At 51.4% G+C, this 27,956-nt stretch overlaps 2 protein-coding genes across 8 annotated transcripts in view; both read right to left on the reverse strand.

Moving 5' to 3' along the window:
- GNAS (GNAS complex locus) overlaps window positions 1–22,744 on the reverse strand; it is a 66,062-nt gene extending 43,318 nt beyond the window's left edge. For 4 of the 7 annotated variants that reach the window (XM_068987320.1, XM_068987319.1, XM_068987318.1 and 1 more), the window contains exon 1: window positions 22,623–22,744. In XM_068987320.1, coding sequence (XP_068843421.1) covers window positions 22,623–22,665 — 43 coding nt within the window. In that variant the 5' untranslated portion in view covers window positions 22,666–22,744. Of the gene's footprint in view, window positions 1–8,573; window positions 10,573–22,622 lie in introns of those variants that run through there. The other 3 variants (XM_068987309.1, XM_068987308.1, XM_068987307.1) reach the window with 3 other exon arrangements.
- On the reverse strand, window positions 22,665–23,756 carry LOC138091473 (neuroendocrine secretory protein 55). Its single transcript, XM_068987321.1, has one exon. It carries the CDS (start codon window positions 23,388–23,390, stop codon window positions 22,665–22,667), a length of 726 nt encoding a protein of 241 aa, XP_068843422.1. The 5' UTR covers window positions 23,391–23,756.
- Between the last annotated feature and the right edge of the window lie 4,200 nt (window positions 23,757–27,956).

Consider the following 27,956-nt stretch of genomic DNA (forward strand, 5'->3'; position numbering starts at 1 on the left):
TACAGACTGACTTGCGTAATCAGCAATCTTAGACCGATTCATTATTTCCTTCCCTGTAATAATTTCCTTTTCTCTTCCATTTAGGGTCATCTAGTGAACTTCTGGAGGTCACCTTCTTCTCAGAGATATCTGGAAATCAGTTCTACCCGAGAATGTAGGATCACCAAGGCTGGAATTAACATTTCTGAGTGGTTACTAGTAACTGAAGTTAGCAACTTTTTCTCTGAAGATAATAGTTTTCTTTTTAAAGTGGTCAGGTTATGATCTGTATGAGCTCTGCCTTTCCTAGGATTTGATGTTGATGTGAGGGCAGTGGTTCTCAACTGGGGGTGATTTCTGTTCCCCCGCTTCCAGGGGACACCTGGCAATGACTGGAGGCAGTTCTGGTTGTCACACTGTGTGTATGTGGTGGTGGTGGGTGGGGTGGGGTGTGTGTGTGTGTATGTGTCTATGTCTATAAATGTGTGTATGTTTGTGTGTATATGTATGTGTGTATGTGTATATATGTGTATGCATGTATGTATGTGTGTATCTGTGGATGTTTGTGTGCATGTGTATTGTGTGTGTGTGTACATTTGTGTCTGTGTGTATATGTATGCATGTGTGTGTGTGCATGTTTGTATGTGTACGTTCGTATATATGTGTGTTTGTATGTATGTGTGTATGTTTGTGTGTCTGTATGTGTATGTGTGCATGTGTATTGTGTATTTTTGTGTATATGTGTGTGTGTGTGTATGTGTGTTACTGGCATCTAGTAGGCAGAGGTTAGAGATGCTCCCACACATTCTACATTGCACAGGTTGGTCTCCATGGCAACATGTCAGTGGTCTGCCTATGAAGGACCCCTCTGTTATACAGAGCCCCCTGAAAATGCTAAAATCCCAGCAGAGAGCCAGCAGGGAGAAGTCACAGTTTAAGAATAAGAGACTAAGTTTGACCAAAGCTCCAGGGCCTTACCAACCAAAGGGGTTTTGATCAGAACCTGGGCTTTGTCCTGGGGTGGGGCTGCAGGGAAGAGGGGCCCTCCTCTATCTTGGCTGGCTCTCCTCTTCCCCTCTCGCTGTCACTACAGATGTGACACCTTTCTTCTGCCTGTACCACCTCACCATCTAGTGGTCACCTGAAATACCAACTCACTCCCATCGTCTCTTGGCCCTTCTAGAGTCAGTCAGTAAAAAAATTATTCATATTTGGGGGTGGGCAGTGGGTGGAAGGACCCCTGAATGACATACATGATTTTATGAATAAGTTAATGGAGTAGACTGTGGGCCTCTCAGACCTATCCAGAGAACAGTGATTGAGAATTAACACAGACACTTGCTATAACTTCAGAAACTACAAAGGCCAAAAAAACTTAGGAGGTACCTTATGGAACCACAGAGAAACAAGAAGCATCTACTTAAAAGGGAGTGTCCATGTGCCCCAGCAATTTCAGTAGCTGTGTACCTCATAAGTGACACACCCTATTTCAACAGGTTGGTTTGTTTTCTTTTTCAGATGGACCAGTTAGCTACTTGTATGGCTAAAGAAACTGAGGCCCAGGCCTGTGGTCCCCCAGGTCAGTGGGGCCTGGATGGAGACTTGCCGAGATGCAGGACCTGGCTCTGGATCCTTCAGCAGAGCCCTGGCAAGCAGCCTCTCTTGGCCATGGACTACATTACAGTGTCTGCTTTTAGTCTGTGTGCCTCATCACAGGAATTACTGTTTCTTTTTAAAAATCCCACAGCTATACACTTACCTGAATAAAGGTTCCCTGTAAAAAAAAATATATATATCTATCTATATCTATATCTTCACAGTCATTTGCAAATTAGCAGTCAGTTTGAGGCAAGGCAAAACTGCTCAGAGAGGAAAGAGAAGTGAGGTGCTCTGGTCTTTTGATCGTAGGGGAGAGGTGAGAGCTGGATAAATCGAGTTCTTTTTCCCTTAGAAGAATAGGCGCTGTGTGCTGATATGGAGGTTGGGAAAGCTTGTCTGGGGCACGCCTTCAGAAGTGAGTATGAGATTTCCCTTCCCATTATCAACTCATTAAGGGAAGTTTAAGGTACTCACTCTGTCCTACACACCAAGTGTGTGTGACAACTTCAGAAACGTTGACTGACTCATAATAAATCTGGGATCCGATAACAATTTATGCCTTTATACCTCCCTCCTCGCCCCAATTTGAATCATTAAGAAACATCAGTAAGATCTTAAGTTCAGGTTCTGTGGGCAGAACTCCACGAGTCAAAAGGCTTGAGAATTCTCCTGAGGTTTAACAAATTACCCTGCAGTGCGTTCTTCCTCTAAGGCAGGATGGCAGCGCATGCTCCCTTACTGTTCAGTTCCCTGCTCTGTCACAGATCAGTCCCCGAATGTCCTTCCCTGTTACAGCCCCCAGTTGCTGCCTGGGTGAAACTACTCCAGGAATTCTGATTGGAGGGGGCTGCGCCTCTCAAGGGTTTGCTGTTTGTCAGAGACCAGAGCGTCTCATGTCTCAGCTGAGCATGTCATCAACAACCAGGAAAAGTCAAACGTGGGTATTTTTGGGTGTTGTTCCCTACCTCATTCTCGGAGGGTCTTCTCATCATCCATTCCCAGTGGCTGGCCTTCTTCTCCATCTGGCTGTCAGAAGGAAAACTAGAGACAATCTTTTTTTTTGGCATGTGTAATAAGCACAGAGCAATCAGTGCTCAGCACCCCGGGCACAACCACAGTAGTGATTTGATTTATAGATAAGGGCTAATAAAGAGGAGGGGGGGCGGCAGCGAGGGATCTGAGAGGGGAGTAGGTAATGCTTTCTCAGGACAGGTGAAGAATAAGCTCCCACCTCATCTTGTCACTCACCTAACAGTGACTCCACACCATCATAAATGTGGCAACGTGTCCGTCTACTGCTTGGGTTGACTCTTGTTTATAAAACCTGGATAAAGAGTGTATTCGGAAATGTTGAGAAGGAAAAGACAGGATGGGTGCCTCGGATTTTTAGAATTTGTAAGTCTCACAGGGAATACCGTAAACAAAGAAGACAACCAGTGACTTTCCTGGCGGTTCAGTGGTTAAGACTCTGCGTTGCCAGTGCAGTGGGTGTGGATTCGATCCTCGGTAGGGGAACCAAGATCCCACAAGCTAAGAAAATATGAGACAAACAAGCAAATAAAAACCCTCACTTGGACCAAGGAGAGAAAAATCCAGGAAGACAAGCAAGACGCCTAAAAATAATGGCTGCCATTTATCAGACACTTATATGTGCCAAGCCCTTAGTTAAAGGCTCCTCTCAGTTTTTAGTATCTGGTGCCCATTTTAGACAATGAAGGAAAAGGACACATCCTTCTCTGATTCTTCTGGAAACACCCCTCCCCTCCCTTTTCAGAGGCTCCTTGCCCTACACCAATGGTCAGTTTGTATCTGGGGCTTCCCATTAGCCTTCCTCAGTTTTACAAAGGCCACTTGGACTAGTGGACCCTTTAGATGAATCCCAAGGAGAGACCCCGGCCCGACTTTTACCATCTTATGCCCTGCATGACCATGGGCCAGAACAGGAATCTGATGGAACAAAGACTCTTTCAGTCTAATTCAATGAAATCTGTTGAGGTTGGAGTTAACAGGGCCAGAGTCCGAGTTCCTCTTCCTTGGCGGGGGGGGGGGGGGGGGGGGGTGGTGGTGGTGAGGTGGGGTGGAGGGGCACCAGGGCTGGAGAGGGTTAATTAGGCTGACCAGTGCTTGCAGTTTCCCCCTCAACTAACTTTTTTCATTGTTAGTGGGGACCCTGTCACATCAACTGTAGAGGACAGTTTGCCTTTGCAATCTACACGTCTCCCAAAATCACTTCATGGGGAGGGAATTAGAGGGTCACAGTTGTCACAGTTCTGCTGGGGGTGAGAGGTACATTTCATATGGTGGGGAAATTGACTCTAAAAAGATTCATGGTTGATATGGAGAATTTCAAATCTAGTCAGTTAGGTTACCTTTTCTAAAAAAGATGTCTTTTTTTCTTTTTTGCTTAATATCAACCTTCCTCCATAAAAGTCAAAGGTGATTTCTAAGATTATGCACTGACTCTCACTAAGAAGGAATTAACCCTGACTAAAAGGAAGGAATACTTTTAAAAAAATAATCACTATGAAGAATATTGAGCAAGAGTTATTTTAATAGGGTCATTAGATCCAAGCCAAGAGATTCTAAACAAGTCTATTACACTGGAACACTAAAAATGGAGGGGGCTAGGCATAAAAGCCACTATTTTAAAATGATGATGATGGTGTATTTTTGTGTGTGTGTGTGTATTTTTTTTAGTAGAAACCTGAGTAAAGAGAAAAACTTTAGACCTCACTAACGAATACTTCTGGGGGATTTTTAAAAGACTTTAAGGAAAACCTGCTTTTAAAAAAAGAAGTCCAACAAACAAACTAAGGCTGTGGTGTTGGCAGATGGGTTACAACAAATGTGGAAACAAAATACCACCAGAACAGTGACAGGTATTCCAGAAATGGGGAGGCTCACGTTTCACGGACACACAGTGGACATTTATAAGCAGGGATCTGTCTGGTTCTGGCTATAATTCAGGAAGCAGAAGACTGCTGGACACCTGTCATCTGACAAGGGAACTAGAGAACACACAGCACACTTACAAAACGATGCCTTATAGCGTATCACCGCATTCTGGGGACAGGCAATGAATTAGAAACTTCTGACGCCCTCACTTATCTTGCAGAGTTGAGCAAAAGTAACTGACATTTAATCACTAGGCTTTTGGTTTATTTGCCTAGGCAGTGGGGTCCCATCACATTTTTATTGCCCAAGGCTGTTGCAAAGGACGAATGTGACTGAAAGGCATTTAAAAATACAGTAAGAATGTGCTATCATTATGTGTAATCATTACTATTACAGGTTACTAATAACTCTGAAGGCAGTGAAGCTGTTCCTTTCAAACTGGGGGTGGGGAAGGTAAGGAGGTGGGAGGAATAAACAAAAAAGGGACAAATCTTATTTTGTTTTTTTTTGCTGAATACCAGTTTTCCAAGGTATCTGTAATGTAGGCAAATGATAAAAACTAACATAGCTATATAGAAAAATGGTTTTATTTGAAGGAAAATCTGTAGGAAATTGGATTTTAAAAGGCAAGGAAGAGATTTTTGGCCTGGTAAGCCATGACTTTCCCACTGCAACAAATGACTCAGTGGAGGCATTTTGAATAAGGAAAAAAGGGCTGAACTGAAAAAGGAAAAAAAAAAAAAAAAAAAGGAAAGGGGTATCCAGCAGGATGAGACGGAGCCCTCACTGTTGTACTTGGTGGCATAAATGATCATACAATTAATTGAGACTCACTGTATAAATAAAGTGTCATGACAGAATAGCCATTATTATATATATAGCATTTACCTGCACAATTTTAATAAATGCAGTAGCTACTAAGAAATTCTAACCTGGCAGTCCCTTCAATTCTTAAAGGAAAATGATGGAATCACCCAAATTAGGTTTCCAAAAAACATGTTTAAGCCACTGAAATTACTCAGAAAGGCAATAGAAACATGGAAATAAATCTATCGTTGGATAGCGTTGAGTAAGAAATGGGCTTCACTTTTTTTTAGCTATTCTAGAATTTCAGTCATGTTATTGACTATCTAACCATTTACCTATCTTTTTAAGATTCTCTGTAATGTGGTTAAGCTGTTTGGGCAATAAAAATGGGGAAGGTATATACACAGAAATGCACACATGTTGTTAAAGCAACATTTGAATCTGTATGTCACAAATTATCAAAATGATGGTCATTTGGTCTGCATTTTCAAGGGTGGGCATGTATGGATATCTTGTTTTATGTGTTAGGATTTAAATATTAGTGAAAATGTTTGTCCTAGATGTCTGTGGGTCTTCACCCTGCCTTCTCTCCCCCTCCCCAATCAGTCATTCAGATCCAGTGGGGTACCTCTCTTGTCACTTCAGCAAAAAAAAACAAAAAACAAAAAACAAAAGTCTTATCAGATTGCAGCCTGGCTCAATGAGCCACACTGACACAGCAGGCAACCTGGCTTTCTGAATTCAGGTTTTCCTGATAGACAGGGCCCAAGGCTCACTGGACCACACTGCATGCAAAGGTGCTTGACCTGGGTGTAGGGCCAGGGTGATGCAGGGTGACCCCAGCTAATCTTTATAAGGTGAATTTTCCCCCCTGCATCCAAACAAGACTAAGCAAGGGAAACTTCTATTGTTCTTAAGGCTCAGCCTCAGACATGGACTGTTTGCTGCAGGGTAAATGTTTGTATAACCTATGGCATAAGCCTCCAGTCTTGATTTAAGTGGGTGGTGTGCCCCACCCTAAAGCCCTAGAATAGGAGATTCCGGGCATGGAGCAAAGGAAAATTTAGTGAAGATCTGCTTGAAAGATTTTTACAAATGAGGCAACTGAGGCTGCAGCATGTGAGGGACACTGCCAATTAGGCGGCAAGTGCACACTGTGCCTTGGCTCTCCTGTCTGCCCCCAATTATGGCCCCTCCCCCATCACAGGTGTGCTACCCAGTGCTATGTTTGGAATGTTGAAATGGAACTGTTGTGGCAAAATCAGTTGTCCGCAGGAAAAGAACACATTGTCATTTGAGGCTCTGGGCCTTTAGTGCAGTTAGGGCATCTGAAGTGTAAAACTACCTCCCTCCTGGATGTTTTTGAGGGAAATGATGCTGTCCTTATTTCCCTGGGTGGGCATGAATAAAATGACCATCACATTTAAAACTGTGACTTGTGGGAAGCACATATCAAAATAGCACACAGTTATATGGCACATTACAAAATATTTAGCAAATGTAGCATAGCCTGAAAAATTGTAATCTTGAAATCCCTCGAGAGGGCTTAGAGAATAAAATTTAAAAAGTTAGGATTGTGGAGTTTCACTTTTGAAATCTTCACTTAAGCCACACATTCAGACCTTTGCTAATTGCTGCTCTGATTGTGGCACAGGAATCAAGACCCAGGTTTGAGCTAAGCAGAATCTAGGGGAGGGGGAAGGAGGGAGGGGGACTGGGCGGGGCCAGGGAAGGACTGGGGAGATGCAGCAGAGGGTGTTGTTGTGGGGGGAGGAGGAGGCTGTTGGAAAAGTGAGGGGAGGAGGAGGGTGGAGGCCAGGGCCATCAACGGCATCCTCCCAATGGGATTATCAACAGATCTTTTAATGTTTTTGTATCCCAAGCCCATATGCAGAGGGTCTTACCTTTGAGCCTCTCTGCCCCCAGCTAAAGCTGCTTGAAAAAATTCACATGTAAACATTTACATGTCTCACAGTTTTTTCACATTTTATCCACACACTTAAAATACACTGGAAGCTTGTTTTAAAAAGTTTTATTTTAATTGCATTTCAAACACAAGATGGGCATTCAACTCCCAACGCATAACCCCTCTCTTAGAACCAAGCCCCTCCTACTGTATTTGGTAAAAGGGTAAAGGATTGGCTTACCTCAGGCTCTTCCCTAGGTTAAAAAAAAAAAAAATGATTTCATAGTTCTTAAACATAGCCACGCCCATCCCCTGGAACCAGTCCCGGTGTGGTTTGTAGGGTTTTTTTGCCCCTCCTCCCTTCATCCCCCACCAGGTAAACCGAATGTGTGCAGAATACCAAATTTTTGCGCGCAGCCCCGGACACCCCAGATACCTGCGTGTCTGGTTTTTCAACCGTAAAGGCGGGAGGGTTTGGCGAACGAAAAAGAAGTGAGGAAACGCTTAGCGCAAAGGGGAAAAGAGAGAGAAAGACAGACAGAAAATAGGTTATGGAGGCCGCCCGGAGGCGGCCCCCGCCCCCAGCTCAGCTGGCGGCCCCACAACCTCCCCAGCATCTCCCGCTACTTCTCAGGCTTTTCGCGCCGCCCGTTTCGCGCCGCCCGCTGCAGAGCGCCAGCGCCAGCACACAGGTACCGCCGGAGTGTGTTGTGTGTTCACGGAAAGTTTTTGCCCGCGCAATGGCGCAAAACACAAGACAGCCCACTCCCCGGTACAAGTACACAGTCGGCGGGTAATTTGGGGGGTGCCAGGGATGGGGGTTGGAGAACACTTGAGGATACCATGCACAGGCGGACACAATGTGGACACCAATGCACACCCACAAAAGCTGTCCGATACCGGGAAGCCGAGCCGGGCGAGGCAGGGACGCACGTTCTCCATCAACCCCCAACCCACCGCCGGCCCCAGCCAGCTAGCATGAGCGACCCCTGAGCGCCCCACCCCCACCCCATCCCCCCCGCCCCGCAGTTCCTGGCTCACCTGAAGCCCCCGCCTTTCTTGCCGTCCCCCACCCCACGACTCGGCGACGTGGTCTTACGATCGCTGGCACTGGTTTGTCCAGCTGGAAACGACCCTCAAGTGTTGTATCGCGCCATGTTTATCCCCCAAAGGGCACATTCTCCCCCACCCAAGCCCACCCAAGATTCCTCCCGCTCCCCGGGCAAAGTTAGGGCCCCGTGCTGGAACTTTCTGGCAGGTTCTTCCCGCCTCAGCCCAGACACCCACCTCCCGCCGCCAGGCCCGGAGGCCCATCGGGCAGCCCTGCCACCCGCTCCCGGGGTTCCCGGGTGGCCCTGCTCCCCACGGGCAAAGTCCGCCGCATTACCTAGAAACAGCATGCGGTGCGTATGCGAGTTGTCCATCTTCTTGTTCTGGAGTTGCTTGTTGGTGAGCTGGCTGTGTCTCTTCTCGGACCGCTTCTGGCCAAACTTCCCCGCGTTTTCCTTGCGGTCCTGTCTGCGCTTCTCCGCCAAGGCAACCTTCTTGACCTTGGGGCTGAAGGAGCCTCTGAACTGGGGACTCTCGGATCCGAAGACGCAGCCTCGGAAGGCCCGGACGAGGAAGTTGTGGAGCAAGTTGCTCCGGGGCTTTCGGCGGCGGCGGTTTCGCTTGGACGAAAACCAGCGGCGGCATCCGAAGGTCCCATCGTCGGATTCGTCTCCGCTGTCGCTGCTGACGGATATCTGGTCGTCGTAGAGGTAGCAGCAGCTGGGCTCTGACCTGCCCCGCCAGGCAAATGCGCGCGGAGGCTGCGGAACAGGCGGATCGGCAGCCTGGATCTCCGGGCTGGGGGGTCTAAGGAAACTGATCTCGGGTCGGGCTCCCGAGGTGGGGTTTGCCCAGGTGATAGGAGTGGCCCTGGGGACGGAGGCTGCCCGGGGGACAGTGGCTGCCCGGGGGACAGTGGCTGCCCGGGGGACAGGAGCCGCCCGGCCAACAGGGGCTCCCCTGGCGACAAGAGCGGCCGGGGCTGCCCCAGCGACAGAAGCGGCTGGGGCGGCAGGAGCGGCCGGGGCGGCAGGAGAGGCTGGGGCGGCAGGAGCGGCAGGGGCTGCTCCGGCGGCGGGGGGGTCTGGAGCAGCCGGGGCTGCCTCGGCGGCTGGAGCGGCCAGTGCTGCCTCGGCGGCGGCGGCAGGGGCTCGGTCCCCGGGATCAGGGACCTTGCCTCCCTCTGCGGCTGTGGTGGCTGAACCTCCCTCCATCTCGGCTGCTTCTCCCTCGGCTGGGGGTCTCTCTCCCTCTGCTTGCTCTCTCTCAACGGGAGCTCCGGAGACCTCGATGCGCAGTTCGTCAAGCGCGACTGGGGGGCTGTCCATGTCGCCGGGAGCGTCATCGACCCCAACGGGGGCGCTGCCAATCTCGCGCGGGGGTCTGGAGACCTCCATCGGGGGGCTGTCTCCCGCGAAGTGTGGAGAAGGTCTGACAGCCTCTCGAGATGGGCTGCCGATGATGCCGGGGACCCAGAGGGGGGGCTCGTTCGCGGCGGGAGTGAGGAGGATCGCACTCGAGACCGCGACGGTCGTGATCTGGCTGCCCCCACCGCCGTCGATCTGTGGGATAGCTCGGGGGAGCCCAGGGGGTGGGCTGTCGTCCCCCAAGGCTGCTCCATCAAAATCGAATGGCAGATCCTCCTCGCGGGGAGGGCTGCATCCTCCTCTGATGCCTGCGTTTGCAGGTCTGATGGCTCGGGGCTCCTTGGGAGGAGCCCTGAAGACCACCGAACCTGGGCCTCCTGGAGCAAGGTCTGAGACCTGCAAGGGAGGTTGGTTGTCTCCCTGGTCAGGCTGCTCGAACTCAAAAGGCATAGCTTCTTCTGGTGGAGGGCTGTAGCTTCCCAGGCTTGGAACGGCCTCATGGGAGGCTCCGGGCTCCATGACCGGTGGGCTGAAGGCCTCAAGGCCTGCACCGGTCCCAGTGGTGTCTCCAGGATGCTCCAGGGTAGGCCAGAAGCTTCCCAAGCTGGCCTGCTCGACCTCGAAGGGCATGGCTTCCTCGGGAGGGGGGCTGTACCCTCCCTGGGCTCCGGCTTCCTTGATGGCCTGGCTGAGGTCCTGGAAGTTGGGTCTGGAGACCTCTGGGGGTCCACAGGCTTCGCCTTCAGTCTCGATGGGGATGGGCTCGCTGTGAGGCGGTGGGGTCTCCATCTCTTCGGCTGGGCCAGGCCCAGCACCGGGGGCAGCTGCCCCTGGGGCCTCCAAAGGTGGTTGCTCGGGCTGTTCCCCGAGTTCAAGGGGGTTATTGCGTTGTCCTGACATATTATTGCCGTCGAGGCAGTTGCGCACGCCCATAACACGGTGGCGGCTTCTTAAAATAAACTTGGGGCCCCGTGAGACGGAGCACCCAACCGAACTAGGGTGAAAAAAAATATTTTCAAAAAATTTAAATCAAAGTACCAGCTGGAAAGTTCTCCGACCTCACTATCCAACCCTAGTGAGGTCTAGGGGTTCAGGGGTTCAAGGCCTCGAACCCCAGACCATGGCAAAAACAAGTCTATTTTTGCTGGTTGAGTCTTGGCTCCTTTCTGGTCACTTTTTATCCCCTCAGGCTGCCCCCTGGACACCCCCCACCACCTTTGGCGTTACTCGTCCCCTCCTCTCTCTTTTGCTCAGTCCCAGGCCAGCCCCGCCTGCTTGGATCAGAGGAGCGTGCCGATTCGGTCCGAAAATCGCTCGTAGTGCTCTTTTTCTGCCACCAGAGGACGCAGGTCCAGTGTCGAGATGGCTCTGGGAGCCGGCGCCAGGCTCCGGGAGCCCCAGACTTTGGGTAAGGGGGCTGATGCGCGCAGGCCTCGCAGGGACGTTTTGGCTCCTTCCAGTCCTCTCCCTGACTGATTTGTTGTGTTTCTCCTCGCTTCTCCCCTGGTCAGAGAGAGCGCTCTCCTGCGTTGCAGGACACGTGACGCAAGACGTGGGCCCCGGGCTGCGGGAGCGCAGGAGCTGAACCCCTCCCTCCCAGACCCAACAGACTCTCCTCGGGGGGAGGGGGGACTGCAGGAGTGTTTCGTAACCCCAAACTACCCCTGAACCCCTGAGCCACAGCCCCCAGCCCTGAGCAGCCTCAGATCCTAAGTCCCGAGTCTGGAGCGCAAGGCTTCGGGCACGTGCGAAGGGGGTGCAGGAGTGCGCGGGGATGCGACAGGTGGTCGTGAGCCCACCAGCGGAGCAGACTGGTGGCGAGGGGAAAGGGGGTGACGAGTGTGAGCACGCAATTTGTTTTTTAAATGTATTTGGGTTACTTTACATCGCTTCTACGGCTTTTGTTTGCCGATTGCCGAGGCAGGCTCCTATAAAGCACATCAATGTCCCCCATCCCCACCACATTCTGGGGTCTCTGCAGTGGCCTACGGTGACGCAGGCAGGGTTCTTCTCCGTTCATGGGGACGACGATAAATACAAGGGAGTAAGAGGGTCTTGGGTATCTACTACCAAGACCCTACAAGCGGTAGCTGCCGCGGCACGGAACTGGGGGTTGTGGGACGCACACAGGGACCCCACAGACTGAAGGCCCCAGAGTTCCAGGGGTCTTGCTGTTCTGGGAGAGGGCTAAATGGAATTTCAGTTGAGATTTATGGCCGGTTTAAGGTGGTCTCGGAAACTGAAAAACCCTGTGCGCACCGAACCCAAAGATACACACCGTGCCGTGCGGGCAGCTGCGATGCGACCGCGGTGCGCTTGTTGCCCGCTTCCGGCACCGGCTGCGGGGTTGATCAGTCAGCTTCTCTAGCCCCTCTCCAGCCCCCTTCAAGTTCTTGTCGTCTCGCTATGGGTCCCCCAAAACAGCTGCTTTACTTTTCTAATGCCTGAGCCCGCTGAGGCGGCACTAAGTCCGGCCACAAACCCGGCAGTCGCCCGGCTTGAGCTCCCATCGCCGTCGCTGTAGCGCGTGGTGGGCTCAGAGCCGGCAGGGATAAATGCCAACACCACCTGGGTGGGCTTGGCGTGCGCATGGACACAGATCAATGTTTGGGGGTTTGCGGAGGGATTTGAGCCCTAGGAAAAATTTGCTGCGTGTAGTTCACGTAAGACCCGGGACTCAAGCATCATATCTGTCTCGCCAGTGGGTGACATGGACCCATGAGCCACTTTTAGGTGGAAGGTAGCTGGGCAAGAAGGAGGTGATCACTTGGCCTTAGGGCGTGGGGAGGGATGGTACGTGCAAGGTGGGCTGCGGCAAGCGGGGCGCATCGCTTAGATCGCATCGCCTGGATCGCTGTATCTACGAGCCACGGTCAGGCTAACCACGTACGCACACACACTCCCACCTCGATAAACCTAACACATCCCTCTTTGAACGAGGGGGTCAGAGCCACCGCGCATCACTGCCCCCGTACCACCCATGCGGATGAGCTGTGCCGAGGAAAACTGACAAAGTCGGACCCCGGGTAATGTTTGGAGCCCCGCCCCCCCCCAAGGGCGTATCATCTCAGCTCTTCGGGTCAATACACTTCCAAGTACCAACACTGAACTTTGGTTCAAACTTTGAACAACTACCCCCACGCGTAACGGCTCAACCTTTTGGGCATCCACGGAATGTGCCAACTGGGTTGCAACAGTCAATTCACTCCCCTCCGACCCCAGCGCTGGGTCAGCCATTGGACTGGGGTCACGCCAATCAAAGCTGCCTAGCGAATGAGCGGGGGGCGTCAGACCGGAAACCGGATGTGAGTGGGAGGTCCAATAGGGGGCGCCGCGTTGGAACGCCCTAAGAGGTTGTGCCGCTGGGGTGGTTAGGAGCGGTTGGTGGGCGGGCGTATGGCGGCCAGGCCTGGGCCGCCACGAGGCCGGCTGGCGTTGTGGGGTCACTTCCTGACGCCCCAGGTCACCGAGGCTGAAAGAGGAGGTGGGGTCTCTCAGGGAGCAGCCCTCGTTCTCGCCGATGGCGGTGGGCAAACCCCTAAGGGGGATCCGCTGCCGGGGCGAGGCGAGGAGGAGGCGAAGGGCCTGCAGGTAGAGGGCCAAGACCCTGAGGAGAGAGGGGGCTCACTGCCCCGATGCAGAGGAACGGCCCCAGATGGATAAGGAGTTGAGGTCACGGGGATGCTGAGCCCTGCCGAAGTGGAAGGTCAGTAGGTGTCGCGGTTTGGAGCCTCAAGGAGGCCGCGATGGGGGCCCTAAAGGGACGGTTTACACTCACCAGGCCTCGCGCACAGCCCTTGTCACCGAGGCTCTTTCCCACAGCACCATTCAACAAGGAATGGATGCAGAGAGTCTGTTCTGCATCCCCAGGAGCCTGTAGCACCTGGATTATTTGCCAGGAGAGCACACGCACTGACGGGATGAAGATCGGGCCGACAGTATCCTCCCTCCTAGAGGCTAAGCAACGTAAAAATGAAAAGAAAGACCCCTCAACTGGGGTGGTGGGCTGGGGGGGACCTTGTTGGAGAAAATGGAGTTGCAGATGGGCCTCCACGGAGGGATGGATGGCTAGGCTGTGAGCAAAAGTGGGGGGATGGGAGACGTCGGCCTACCACGAACAAAGATCCAATAGTAAGAAACATGGCACACGGCTGGATAAAGAGAACAGGTCACCTAGCCGGGTCTGGGGCAGCAGTGGGAGAGAGAGGCAGGGAATACTGGATAGTGTTTCTCTGAGGATGCCATGGAATAGCAGGGCAAACAGTTTGGAGGCTTCTTTGGTAGGAAATGGAACAGATATTGAACTTTTTTTTTAAAATCCTGCAAGTGAGGATTTGAGCCTAGTTTTAGGGCAGGATTGAAGCAGTGTGGAGGATGGTCCTGCTGAAGAGAACAAAGGAGGCCCTGGCTGGTCGTGACCTTTAAGGGAGAGAGAAACAGGCACAGTGAAGGAAGCAAGAAGGCTGGAGGGAGGGACTCAGAGGGATCCCAGAGGACCCTCCAGCAGCCCCCGGGTGCAACATGCAAGGGTCAGCAGAGCCCAAGTCTGGGATGGAGAAGTCAAGGAGGACCTGGAGAAAAGCTGGCATGGTGCCTAGCCAGTCTGGTTTTGGACCTGACAGAGGGGAGAAGGAGGTACAGTCTGGGTGGAGATTTCTTTCAGCCTATCATTTAGGAGGACGGGACCAAAGTCAAGACAAGACCCCAAATTCAAAGTGACAGTTATCCTTATTAGGATATGAAATCATTCGATCAGATAAAATCTTCAAGGGGAGAAATAAATTTGGTGATAGACTCTCAAAACACTTGGAGCACTGGAGAGAAAAAGGGGGGACATTACAGGAAAGAGTGGTGGGCCTAGGAAGGGCCAGGTGGAAGCACACCGGAGGGAAGAATTTAAGAACTGGTCAGCATAGCTCATTTATATGGTGGTTTCTCTGCCTTTACACTGGTTGCCTCTGGGGCCAGGGAGTTCTGTGCTGTGGGGACTGTCCTGGGCACTGGAGGATATCTAGAAGCATCCCTGGCCTCTACCCACTAGATGCCAGTAGCATCCCCTTCGTTGTAGCAACTAAAAATGTCTCTAAAATTTGCCAAGTGTCCTCTGGGAGGCAAAGCTGCCCCCAGTTGAAACCACTGCTGTGGGCTGAGAAAGGATCCTTAGACTTAAGTAGCAACTGCCTTAATTTGAAGGTAAATTAGGATCAGGAAGAAAAGACTGCGGCATTTAATTCCAGTGTCCCCCTTTTGTCCACTCTTGTTTATTTCACTGTAGTGACTGGCTACCAGAATCTGAAAACCCCAAATCTCTTGGATGAGTGGGGATCAGAGCTGAAGCTTCACCACAAATCAGAAGTGGGACTTGAGAGACTGGCAGAAGGGTAGCCAGATGTCAGAAGAGCTGGCTAACCTGAAAGGCAGCTGGGTAGCCTCGCCACAGGGACCCAAGAAACCAGTATGGTAAGAGCTGGGGGTGATCAGCTGAGGGGCTAACTGGTGACCACTCTAATTGGTGGGACTGTCTGGCGAGCCCATTCAGGGCTGGTGACCTTATTGGCCAAGATAAACATGGCCTTGACCTGGATGGAGGTGGCCAGAGGGCACAGTTTTTAAGATCTGCCATTATGATTTTATAATCGCAAAGTATTACATTAGGCATTGATTTCCAATTCTGAATGGATTTCTATCAGGGAAAAGGTAAATATTTTTAGAAATGAGCACAAAGGGGGAAGGAACATTAGTTAATGGGTTCATGTAGCCCAGAAGAGGAAGGCAGAGACTAGGCAGGGTGCCTAAAGAAAGACTGAGCTGGGGTGAAGCTGCAGCCTGGGGTTTGGCGCCCACCAGCAGGGCTTGTGCTAGGGTCTGCAGTGAAATGGTACCCTAAGAGGAGGAAAGGCTGGGCTGTCAGAAGCCAGGTGGAGGTTTCTTGAAAATTGTGTATCCTCAACTACTAAAATAGAATAGGGTTTCTACACTTCATGCATTGAGAAAGGATGGGAAATACTACGCATGTTTCAGTCAAACACTGCACTTCTAAGGAAGTCAATCTGTTCAGATCTGACAGCCCAGGTGCCACAGGGAGTGATCAGTTGGCTTTTTGTAAAGAAGTAACCCCAAATGAAAAGACAGCATTTCTTCACTGTTGATTCTTAAACGGCACCAGTGTCACCTGCAGGGACATGGCCCCCTTCCTTGGCAGCCCCACATGACTCCCTGCCAACACCCCCCGCCCCCAGCTCCGTCTTCTGTTCTATTGATGCCTCCCTGGCAGCACACGTCATAATCAGTGAACGATCGTCAGTGTACTTACGTCTGGAGGTTCTTATTCATTGCTAAAGGCACATGGCCTATCCAGACTGTAAGTAGCTGCCTATTAGCTTTCTGTTTTAGTTCATCCCTGTATCCAATAAAGAGAAAGCAAAGTGGAAGAGGGTCCCTTGAGAGGGAGGGGAGGTAGGCAAGAGAGAAGAGAGCAGAAACCAGGACAAAAAAAAAGATCCCTCTTCCCCTGGTGGTGGCATTTCCTCCTGGGAGGTGGGGGGATGGTTGGCAGGGGGGCAGTTTGCTGAGCCCTCTCTGCAGCCCCCATGTGTCATTAGCTGGCAGTGGGTTACTGTCAGATGAGGAAAAGGAGAATCTTTTCACCAGTTGTGAGGAAAAGGCAAAAGCAGAAATGGGAGGACAAAGGGAAGAGAATTCAGGCAATGATTACGTTTCTCAGCCTCCCAGTGACAAATGTTTTCTGAGTGCTGACTGAGTAGCAATAAGACTTTGATGCTGTTCAATTAATTACTGTTCAATTAGGACTCACTGTGCCCATCCTTTTACCTCCCAGCATCTCCTCTGCCAGCCTCAGCCGGTGGAGGCAGCAGCAGCCTACTGCTGTCTGCAGAAGGGTCTGCGTGACCAGGCTATTTCAGCAAATGCCAAGTGCAGGGAAAATGCCTCCAATGGATGAGGCTTAGGAGCAGGCGCAGAGCTGACATTACAGACAGTGGCAGCCAGAGGTGTGAAGACTTGATCTCAGATTAAAAAGCCCCAGGGGCCAAGGGTTCCCACCAAGAATCCAGCTCTCTTTGTTCAGCTAGCCCCTTCGTTCAGCTCACTAGCTGTCCTTGGTGGCCCTCATCTTGGAACGGCCACCCCATTCTGCAGCCAGACGTGAGGCTGGCACCTGACCCCCTTGGGCTTATAGGGTGGGTCCAGACATTGTCTACAGCCACCTGGATGGAGCTGTGGATTCCTCCTCTAGGCTGGCTGATGGTGCAGCCGAGAATTCCAGGGGAGGAAGTGGCTATTCCAGATTAGAGGAACAATGCCACCCTGGGAAGGGGACTAAAGGGGGCAAAAGTTGGGGGCAGGGATGGTGGGAGGAAATCCCAGAAGAGAAATTTGGCTTTAGTGGAAGCTCTGTTTGAAATTTCAGTAATTCTTGGTGGAAATTCCAGGCCCCCAGGGGCTTCTTGGCTGCATGACTTATTCCTCTTGACTTTGTAAGGGGAATGGTATATTTCTCCTTTGTACACAACCTCAATTACCCAGAGCAAAGTCTCCTAATGAAATCTAATTGAGACAGCAACATAAGCCAGGGCACTCAGAAGCCAGCTCTTGCCTGGGGGAGGAAAAATTTGTCTTCTTCAGCTTGGGGATGGGTGGGGGGCAGTCTTGGACTCTGATCCTCACACCCCTCAGGTTTGAGATTTGGGGACTCTCCCTGAACCAGAATCCAGGACTTAGGATTTAAACCATATAAAGCAAGGTTTCCTAGGCTGTAAATCTTCCCATTTGATTGAAGCAGTTGAGGTGTATATATGGCAGCTCGACTGCACCTATGAAATTGAAACTTCTGGGCCAGGCCTGTAAGACTCTCAGGGAGAAGTGACTGCACTCCACTGTCACCCTCAGCTGTGAAAAATGCTCTTCCTAATACTAAGCTGATGTTCCAGACTGCCATGGAGGTTCCGCTAAACCTTTGCCTCCCCAAATCTCTTGCTTTAACCTGTTCTTTCTAGCCCTAACACAGCTTTTGTGATTCCCACCTCCAAACCTCAGCCTCCTTTCTTCCCAGGTGTCTCATCTCCTTCCATCTTTCCTTTTTCCTGTGACTTCTCCTACACTTTCCTTTTGTAGTCCTCAAATCTCCCACTGAATTACAGCACTGCATGCCCTGGAATGGGGAGGTGGGGTACTGCAGTGCCAGCTCCTCTCAGATGTCCTGCCTTTACTGGCTGGGTGCTTTCAACAGGTGACAGTGGCCCCACACTGCACACTCTTGGCCTTAGAAGCACTAAGTCACTAGGCTGTTTACTTGGACTTCTCTGCCATGTGAATTCACTAGCACCAGTATCGGGGGTCTTGGGGGAAGAAACACGAGATTTAAAGAAAACAAACATCAGTAAAATTCATCTTATATATAGCCTTGTGATATGTAGCCCCCCCAAAGGTTAAAATACAGAACGAAAATGGGATGTTAAGTCACTTAATTTGACATAAATTAGTTTTTCTTAAACACTTTAAAAAAAACAATTTCATGCATTTGCAACAGAGGTAAGATTGGTTTGGGGGAGAGTGCAAGAAAACCTTAGCTATTCCAGGAGTCCACAGTAGACAGGCAGATACATGGTGTATCTCTGAATCTGTGGTATTCACATATCATGAATGAGGACTAATTCAGGAAAAAATGTCTGAAAAAGCTCCTGGGAGGGAGTGATAATGAAGGGGAAAAAAAGGTTGAAAGAAAACTGGTTTATCCTAATTAGCTGCAGCCTCTGAGCCAATTTTTCAGGTCAGTCCTCATCAGGGCACTTGTAAGTGTTACTAGAACATATACTCAGCACTTGTGGTCAGTTTGAGGTTGGGAGCATTTGTCTGCTCTCTCCCCAAACGGCGAGCATCTCCAGGCTGCTGGCCCCCACCCTGAAAAGCCTATCTTCTGACCCTGCGATGAAGGAGGGCAGATGAGCGAACATCACACCTAACACAAGCAGTAACTCTTAAGCTTAACAGCTGCTCTTCAGAAGGCTATTCACCCACCCCACTCCCCCATCCTTGTTAGTAAGAGGTTGTGGTGGAATTCTGAATTCTCTAACCTGTCTGCCTGAATTCTCTAAATCCTATTTATGGATTTTTTTTTTCCTGATTTTTGCACCATTTTTGCCCCCAATGCAAAATCAGATTTGAGAAACTTAAATTAGACAAACACAAAACAGAAAGATTTCTTCACAACTGGTGTTTTTATTTTATCAACCTTTCATTTTGGGGGGAGGGAGGCTCCTTTAGCATTAAAATCATTGATCTGAGTCAAATTGGGAAACTCTGGGCTTTACTTAGTCACCCTGGAGGTACTGGGAGCAGAAAGGGATGCTAGGACCTGCTCTTCAGCTCCTTCATGTTCCATATGAAGAAACTGAGGCAGAGACCGCTGGGCCTGACCTCAGACCGCAGGCAGGGGTGGGCGATGAGCCTGAGGTCTTAGACCCAGCTATCCAGCTCTGGAGCATCAGAATTTAGAAAACAGCGACATTAATGGCAAACCCGAAGAACAAGATGAGGAATTCCAGCCCTCATTCTAAAACGGGATTAAAGATGTAATTTGAGAATCTCATCGCCTCTTTGCTGGACAATTTTTAAGGGAAGGGCAGTCCTTGAGTTGGCATATGACATCACTCTGGAAGTTTGATTTGATTCTAGTGATTTGTTTGTAATCGGTCACCTTTCTGTTAAGAGACATACTTTGCCAGCCACCAAGATTTTTGCTCAGTTTCCTCTCTGTAGCCTTTTACATGAAGTGCAGTGATAATATAGAAAAATTGAGTAAAATCCATGCACTTTTTTTTTTAAAGCTCATTCCTTACCAACCTTGAAGTTTCAGCTTTCTTCCTCATTAAACCTTCTATCACAGCTGCTAAAACTGAGGCTAAAGAGTAAAGGGGTGATAGCATTTCCAGAGGAAAAGTTTCTAGTGCGTTAAACAGACATTATCTTAATTCCAAACTTTAAAATTCCCAATTCCTGAATTCTGATAAACAGATTAAATGTTTTGTTTGCCAAACCTTAGAAATAAATCTGCATCATACTGTTGACACCACACAGTATTTGAACACTGATGCATCATTTTCCAACTCAAGTTCAGTTAAAACAACACTTTTGTCCAAGAAAAAGCACATTTTTATTAAGCAAATGATTAATGTAGCAAAACAAAAAATCCTGAATATTGGAGCAGACCATTTAACCAGCTTTATTGACTAGTTTTCCCCTCCTCTTCCTTTCTTCCTCTCCAGTCAAAACCTCGTAACTGGCTGATAATTCACCCCTGTGGTCAACTCTAAGGGCTGCTTTTTAGAAGCCCATTTCCTAAGTTGCAAGGGCAAATAAGGCCATTCAAATGCTAATACCTCAGGGCAGCAAGGTGAGACAAAGGGCTAGTTGGGAGACTAGAGAGTGGGGAATGCTTGGAGAAGTTGCCAGAAACGCTTCTGGGAGAGAGAGGCAGGTAAACACTAGTGCTGTAGGTAGAAAGGGCTTTTTGAATCCTGTGTATAGCAAAAGCCCCTCTCCGTGGGGTGGGGGTCCTCCCCACAGGGGTTTGGTATGTTCCTCAGGTGTTCTGTATGTTCCTAATGACTCTTCCACCCTGGAATCAGGATGGAAGGAGGGAGGGGGTGGGGGAAGGGAACTGAGTGGGGGAGGGTAACAGGTTTTCTCAATCCGGTAGTTCGTGGAGGAGTGTCTGAAAGATGGCCAACAGTGCGTTCCTGGAAGGGGGGGACCCAGCCCCCTCAACTAACCTGGTATAATGCCTACAGTTAAGAAAGCCACCCTCTCCCGCGCAGGCTTCTGTTTAAAAAACAGCCCGAGACTGGGGTGACAGGTGTGGGCGTTGCACTGAGGACTTTTTTTTCAACTTTTATATGCTAAAGCAACATGTTTCTCTAATGGAAAACCCAGCTCTGCAGGAAAACAGTTCCCCTAGACTCTCCAACTTGGGAGGGCAGCCCCCACATTGAAAAGCCAAGGGCATCCTGACCGCAGCCGCGTATTCACCAGAGACCTTTAACTGGGTGAGCGCAGGCTGCCAAGACATCACCAGAGAAAAAGCCAGCACGTTCAATGCCTCCAATAGGAACACTGCGCCGCCGTTTTTACACTAAGTAGAAACGTTAGCTTTGGGGAGCCCCATTTCACCTAGGCAGTTTAATGCTTTCAAGCCAAAGACAGGGCACACCGGACCCGCCTCCAAGTCCTAGGCAGCCTTCAGACTTCTGGACACTTCCCCCGCTGCCCAAGGAAGCCCCCTCGCCGCTGTTTACTAGTTAAGACCAGAGCAGCATCCGAGAGCCATTAGTCAGCGCCGCAGCCCACCAGAGCGAAGTTTTGGGGCGGCGCGACGCCTTCCCCCGGGCGGAGACCTGGAAGGAAGACCCCTTAAGATATGTTCTGAATATAGGCTGAAACCTTATTTTAGGAGTCTAAGAACCCGACCCGCCTTTTCAAGTCTCCAAACGCCTCACTTTTCCCCCAAATCCTTCTCATCAGAATAGCTCAAACCGGCACCAAACGAGACACCCGCGCACCAAGAAAAAGATCAATTTCCAAGTCGGGGGAGGTTTTGTAAATACATTTTCACTAACCAGTCTCTCCCCCCCAGGGTTGGCGAGAAAGGCACACTTTACGCACCGAAGATGCGTTGCCGGATTGCGGCCGTTTCTGTGCTCCAGCTTTGCCTTCAGGTTACAGATTCCAAACTTATCCCCACCCGAGCCAAAAATGGCCGGTGCGGGCTGCCAGCCCTCCCCTCCCCAAGGCTGCCGGAGCCTCCGGCCCCTTCCGTCTCTCCACTAATCGCTCTGGGACTTGCGGCGGCTCCTACACCTTTCCCCAGCTCACCGGGTGCTGCGCTCTTTCGGAATGCGCTCTTTGGCTATGCGCTCTTTGGGGGTGCGTTGTGGGGTTCCCTGATGATAGGCGCGACTCCGTCTCCAGCCTGTTCCTTGTTCTGCTTTACCTTTCCGCTCGCGACCACCTCGCTGACCTTTTAGCTGCTATCTAACATCCCCAGGCAGCTGCGCAAAAAGCCCGGGACCTCTCTAGCCAAGATGTACCCAGCCTCACCATCAGACCAGCTGCGCCAAAAGGTTGGCGATGCCGCGACACGACCACGTCCGTGCCCCCAACCCTGGTAGCCCGTCGGGCACCTCCCGAAACTCCCGTACCTCCTCTGCTTGCCCTCCAAGCACAGGTGATTCGTGGGGAACCGCCGGCTGGCCCGGAGAGGTCTGCTACGAGGCGCGCAGACAGGTGCGCACGCTTTTTGCGGCGGTCTCTGGCCCGCCAAGCCCCCGGGGACGGGCGGTGGCGGCCAGGACTGGCGCACAGCCGCGAGGGGCACTGGCGCCGAGGCCCCGCGGCTGCAAATTGGCAGCAAAGGGTCCTGGGCTCCAGGCTCCAAGTGCCTTAAGCGCCGCGCGCGCGAGAGACTTTCCGGGAGCGGGCAAGTCTCCGGAGTTCTCACCCAATCCCTGCCAGGTTACTTTTCGCACATTGCAACAGTGTCGCTACAGCGCGGTGGCTCTGCTTTCCGAAAGTTGGCGCGAGCACTTCTGAACCACGTTTTTGGCACCCGCCATGGCCAACTGGTTTGAGACTAGTTTCTCTAGAAGGGGAAAAAGCGCATAAAATAAGTGACTTACCCGTGCCTTCTGGGTGTACAGCTCGAAACCTGGGGTGCGCCCGGGATTCAGTCGCGCGGGTCCTGGACACCAGCTCGGAGACCTCTGGCTGTTTCCAGAGGGACGCCCCATCGTCCAACAACCGTTTGGTCACCTGGGCGCCCACCGGCACCCTGGGGGAGATCTGGGGAGCCCTTCCCAGTTGGCCCTGTGCCCCTGCCCCTCCCGGGCTGGCTCACTGAGCCCGCTCTCTTCCCGCTTTCCCTCTAACCTGCCTTTCCTCCCTCCCTTCCTCCCGCCGGTCCTGCACCGACCCCAGACTCCCCAGTTTAGCAGTGGGCAACCAACCTGGGTCAAAGAACACAAGGAGAATCCGGGGCGCGTCTTCCATTAGTGACGCCGGATGGGGATAGGCCCCCTTTTGGAAGGGGACTCGGGGGATGGGTCGCGGCGGGTGGGCTTCTTCGGCTTGCAGCGGCGCTGCTGCTGCTTCTCCTCCTCCTTTGGCTCCTCAGACTCTTCGGGGTCCCTCGGATCCTTGTCCTCGGGCTCCTCCCGTCGTCTGGGGCTCTCAGACTCCTGAGTACTTGGCGGCGCACGACTCGGGGAGGCGTCGGGGCTCCGCAGCCTCAGGGCGCTGAGACGCTCGGTGAGAGATTGGTGGAAGGTGGGGCGCTTGGGCACCACGGGGCCCCGCTCGTCCTCGGGCTCGGTCTCCGGCTCAGTGGTGGGCGCGGTGTCAGACTCGGTCTCGAATTCGGTCTCGGACTCGATTTCGGACTCGGACTCAGTCTCGGATTCGTAGTCGAACTCTTCTTCCTGGTACTCTGGGCACTCGGGAAGGGAGGGCTCGAGGTCTGTGTCCTCGTGGTCAGATTCAGGGGGCTCGGGGAATACCTGGGCTGCAGAGCGGTGGTGGGCGTTCAGGAAGCTCCGGCGCTGGGCAGCCGCGCGCTGCTGGGCGCGGGTGCTGGAGGTGGCAAGGGCGCGGAGGAGCGCGATGGAGCAGGAGAGCCAGAGGAGCGCTGTGGCTGCCCGGCGGCCTATGGGTGGGCACAGATCGTTGTAATTGTGGCGAGCTCGGCGCCCTGGCTGAGGTCGGGATCTACGATCCATCCTCACGCACACTCGGCGAATCCGACCCACCCTCTGGCTCTGCAGAGAGCAGCTCCAAAGCGCATCGGCCGCTAGAGCCGAAAAAGGTGCCCCTCGCGAGGGAAGAAGCTGGGTCCGGCGGTCCCAGCCCCACCTCGGCTCGAGGGGAAAAAGGGAAGCACCTACCTTCCTGACCACTCAACTTTCTAAAGCTCCGCGCCTCTGCTTGCCTCTCTGGGCATAAAGAAGGGATGGGAAAAGGGGTGGGAAAGTCCGTCTCCTCCGGGGCCCCTCTCTCTAAGTCTTAGACTCTGCAGCCGAAGACTCCGGAGAGGTGCCTCCGCTGGTCCTCTCGCCTGGGAGAGGAAAGAGGAGACTGAGGCGAAGACAGACGGGGCTGAGAGGTTCTGCAAAGTTGCGCGCCCGGACTTCTGCCGGGCATGTGCAGTAGGGAGGCGGGGGCGGGTCCCCGCGCGCTGCGCGGTGGCGCGGAGCCGAGGCTCAGACCCTAGTGGACCGGCAGGTGGCAGGAGGGAACCTTGTTTGAAAGGTTTTGAAGGACGCGAGCGGCGGGGGAACCAGGCGTGTGCCATGGAGCGAGCGAGCCAGCCAGCCAGCGAGCCACAGGTTAGAGTGTTTGCGCAGCGGGGCATGGGTTCTCCATGGACCCCTCCCCAGCTTCTCCAGGGTTATTGATAAACTGAACAAAGCCTGAAGCAGCTAAAAAATTTGCAGATATTCTGTATTCTGGAGGAATGAGCGTCTGTACGTCACTATTAAACTATCCAGTCCAGGGCATTTTCCAAGGGCTTAATATTATAGTTGGAAAAGGGTAATCTCAGGCAGTCATTAATCGTGAGACAACTTCGGCAGATCTCGTCTAGAGACTGTAATTTGAGACGTTTCCAGTCCTTCCCCCCCCCCCCCCCCCCCCCCCCCCGTCTGAAGCGACTAATTAATTACGGAATGGTTAGATAAGCATCTTCGCTAAGAAGGACAACCACAGACAGACGAGGTGATGGTTTACACGTCCCCAAACCCGTTGGTGGGCCACCCTGAGCTCTAGCTGAGAACGCGGGCTGAAAGTCTCTCTTTGCCCAGAACATCCCTCAGGGAAGATCTGTGCTGATGTTCAGTACGTGCAAACCAGTTCGCCGACCCTGGAGGGCGCTGCAGGGCGTCCGGCTATCAAGGAAACCGCCGGGTACCGTTCACAGATCTTTTCATAAACAGGTTTTCAACAAAGTGCGGTTATTCATCAAATATTGAATGCCTAGCTCTTGCCAACCTCTGTTCTAGGTGCTGAAGATGCTAGAGTAGGAAGAAGAGGAAAGGAAAGGCAATCTTATATTAAGGAGAGAATCTTTAGGGCTAATCTTACGTTAATCAGAGCATTAAACCACTTACCCATCAGCATTGTTTAATCGAGTATGCATTCTACAGTATGAGAAAATTTATTGGGTCAACCAGAGTATTAAGGCTAGGGGACAGCTAGACCCCCTAGGTCATACCGTTGAACTCCAAAGGAGATGAGACCATCTCTTGGCCCTGGAAAATCATATGAGCTCCATGTTCTCCTGGAGGGGGTCCCTGGAGTGGTCCTTGCTCGGGAAAGGGTGGTACTTTGGAAGCTCAGGGGTTCCAGTTGCAACTTGACTGCTGCTTCTGCCTACCTTATTCAAATACAGAGCATCCCTTTTGCCCTAGTGACAGGTCCACCAGTGGTACAACTCAGCAAAACCATCTTCCTCAAGTCTGCAAGCTTCCTCAAGTCCTGCAACCAGCAAGCTTCCAGGTGGCACAGGTGGTTTTTCTTGTCTTTGAGTCAATGTGGCGGAGATGTCAAGAGTCCATGAGGGGATTCTTTTCCTTTTCTTTCTTTATGGCTCTGCTGGGTCTTTATTCTTGCACTTGGACTTTCTCTAGTTGTGGGAAGCAGGGGCTACTCTTCGTTGTGGTGCTCGGGCTCCTCATTGTGGTGACTTCTGTTGCTCAGCAATTGTGGCACACAGGCTTGGTTCCTCCATGCCACGTGGGAGCGTCCCGAACCAGGCACTGAACCCGCATCCCCTACATTGGCAGGCGGATTCTTAACCACGGGACCATCAGGGTAGTCCCTCCTCTATGAGGTGATGCTGCTTTACCTTCTGTGGTAGTCCACAGTAGAGTGCCCTGCATCCACAGCAGTTCCTCAGCATGGTGGGGCGCACCCTCACCCCTTTCCTTCCATGTTCGCCGTAGAGCTGTCAAGCCCAGAGTTAAGACCTTAGTGAGATCCTAGCCACTGTTTTGGACATGTGGAGGTTTTATATCTGCGTCTTGGCTGTGAATGGCCTTAAATGTTCCTGACCTGGCTTCTCGGCAGTGCCTGTCTTGTGTCTTGAGTTCATTGAGTTCGTTTGTAGTATTAAAATACTGATCGGTCTAATAAAGTGGAATCGATTTGCAAACCTCGTCAAAGGGCACATATCTGCATTCTTGTCGTGCCCTCCTCCTCGGTCCAGAGCGACCGAAAGGGGTTTACTGTCACAGATGTCTGATGGCACGAATCACATATGGATGTTATTACAGGACAGGGGACAGGGTCCTTTGGAGCTATAGATCTCAAATCCTGATCTCTCAGCCCCACCCTGAGACATTTCCAAAGGTTCTGCTCACATTGACCCATCTGCTTTCTTTCTTTCAATCAGTGCAGCCCCCCAGACAGTGAATGGAACATAAAAGACATCACTCAAGTGGTTCTTAGGGCACTTTGGGAAAAAATCAGGCAGATGTGGGTGCTGCTGAATGCCCTTTCAATGGAGACAAATGCCAGCTGTCAGCAATGAGGGGGATTATGATTCTTTAGTGGACATAAGAAAGTACTTCGCTTTGCAGGAGTGCTTTCTGCCTGTAATGGAGATGGCAGCTCAGAGCCGATCCACTAATACAGATACACGAGATTGCCTGCATTATTAAAAAAATGTGCATTACATAATACATAGTTTTGGACTACAGTCTGCATTAGAAATTGCACTTTCTTTGCAAGATGCATTTTAATCAACAAACATACATTTAACAAAGCACCACATTGGGAGCCCCAGTCATGTATAGTTACAGGTACATTTCTGGCGTTCATTTGACACGGGCTCCGAGAGCAGGAGGACCACACTAAAATACTGTTCCATCTTGTACTTAGTGCCGAGGCCAGGCAAATGGCTCCGTGCAAAAAACGCTCTTTAAAATGCATTACGTGTATGACTTTAAAAGTGCTTGCTGCAGGATGAATTTCAAAAAGGAGCAAGTGGTGATGAACGACCTCAGGTTGTTACCAGGCTAAGGAGCGAGGGGCGGGCTGTCTGTGGTAAATAAAGTGCAGATGTATGTCACCTGGGGGGCTCGGCAGGAGGGTGGCCCCTGAGCCCATGGGATAGGGGAATGCAGTTCCCAGTTCATCGTGAAGAATATTGTCTCTAGCCCTTTATAAGGATCATCCTGGGGAAGAGGCACTAAGATGTCTTTTATGTGGCTTGGGAGGGTAGAATTAGAACCTACGGGATACCTTTCCAACAGGCTGAGATGTCAGCTCCGCCCAAGGAAGAGTATTTGAACAATTAGTACTGTGAAATGGAACGGCTGTCAGGAGGTGGTTGGCTCTTGGTCAGGAGCAGCATTAAATCAAAAGACAGGGGACCACATATTGGAGATGTTTTCCCCAGGACTCCTGAGCCAGGTGGAATTAGAACCCCACACTCAATGAGTTTTTTTCAAGTCAGACTCTGATTTCATGAAAGGGGCCTGGAGGCCCTGGGAGAGGAGCTGGGGGCTCTATCAATGGACATGTTCTTCCAACTCGGCTTCTATTTCAGAGGCATTTGAAAGTGCAGGTGGCTCAATGGCAGGAAAGAATGTCTGGGTGGCAGTTTCAGGACACAAGCATACTGGTGTTAACTGGGAAGCCTCAGCTGGTGGTGGGTGGGCCTTTAGTAACCAAGGTGGGACTCTGGCTCTCTGCTCCACAACTCACTGGTGGAGAAATCAGCCGTCTGTCTATTCATTATATTGGGCCTCTTTGCCTCCCTGCCCTGAGCTGTCTCAGAAATTAAAATGAAATGAGCTGTATAGCAATTGTACATTGAGTCACTTCTGTGACCAGGACAGTCTTCCAGGCCTATGGGGGGATGGAGGTGACTTAGAGGGGACCAAACCCTGCCATTCAACAACATGCACGTCAGTGGGAAATGCCCCCAATTATTAGAGAGTGGATTGCCAACAGGTGGCAAGTCTTCAATCCTTCCCAGATGGGCAAACCAGGGAGGGAAGCTGGTGGGCAGTGGTTATGTCAGGGAGTGTCCATCTGGTGGGTTTCTGCAGGAGGTGGGCTCTTCCCTCGTCTGACTTTGAGGCTTTCTTTTCTTTTCTCTTGTTTGAAGCCCATTAGAAGGCTTTCAAGCCACGTGCCTACTGTGTGCAAAGCCCTGCTCTGGCCCCTCTGGGGAGACAGATGACTCACAGGAATTCTCAGAAGGCTTGCCGGGCCATTGTCACAGGTCCCCTCAATACCAGTACATTTTCCAAGATGAGACGGAAGATAAAAGATTGGTTCTG

Source organism: Capricornis sumatraensis, chromosome 15, assembly GCF_032405125.1.
Source record: "Capricornis sumatraensis isolate serow.1 chromosome 15, serow.2, whole genome shotgun sequence".
NCBI lineage: Eukaryota > Metazoa > Chordata > Mammalia > Artiodactyla > Bovidae > Capricornis > Capricornis sumatraensis.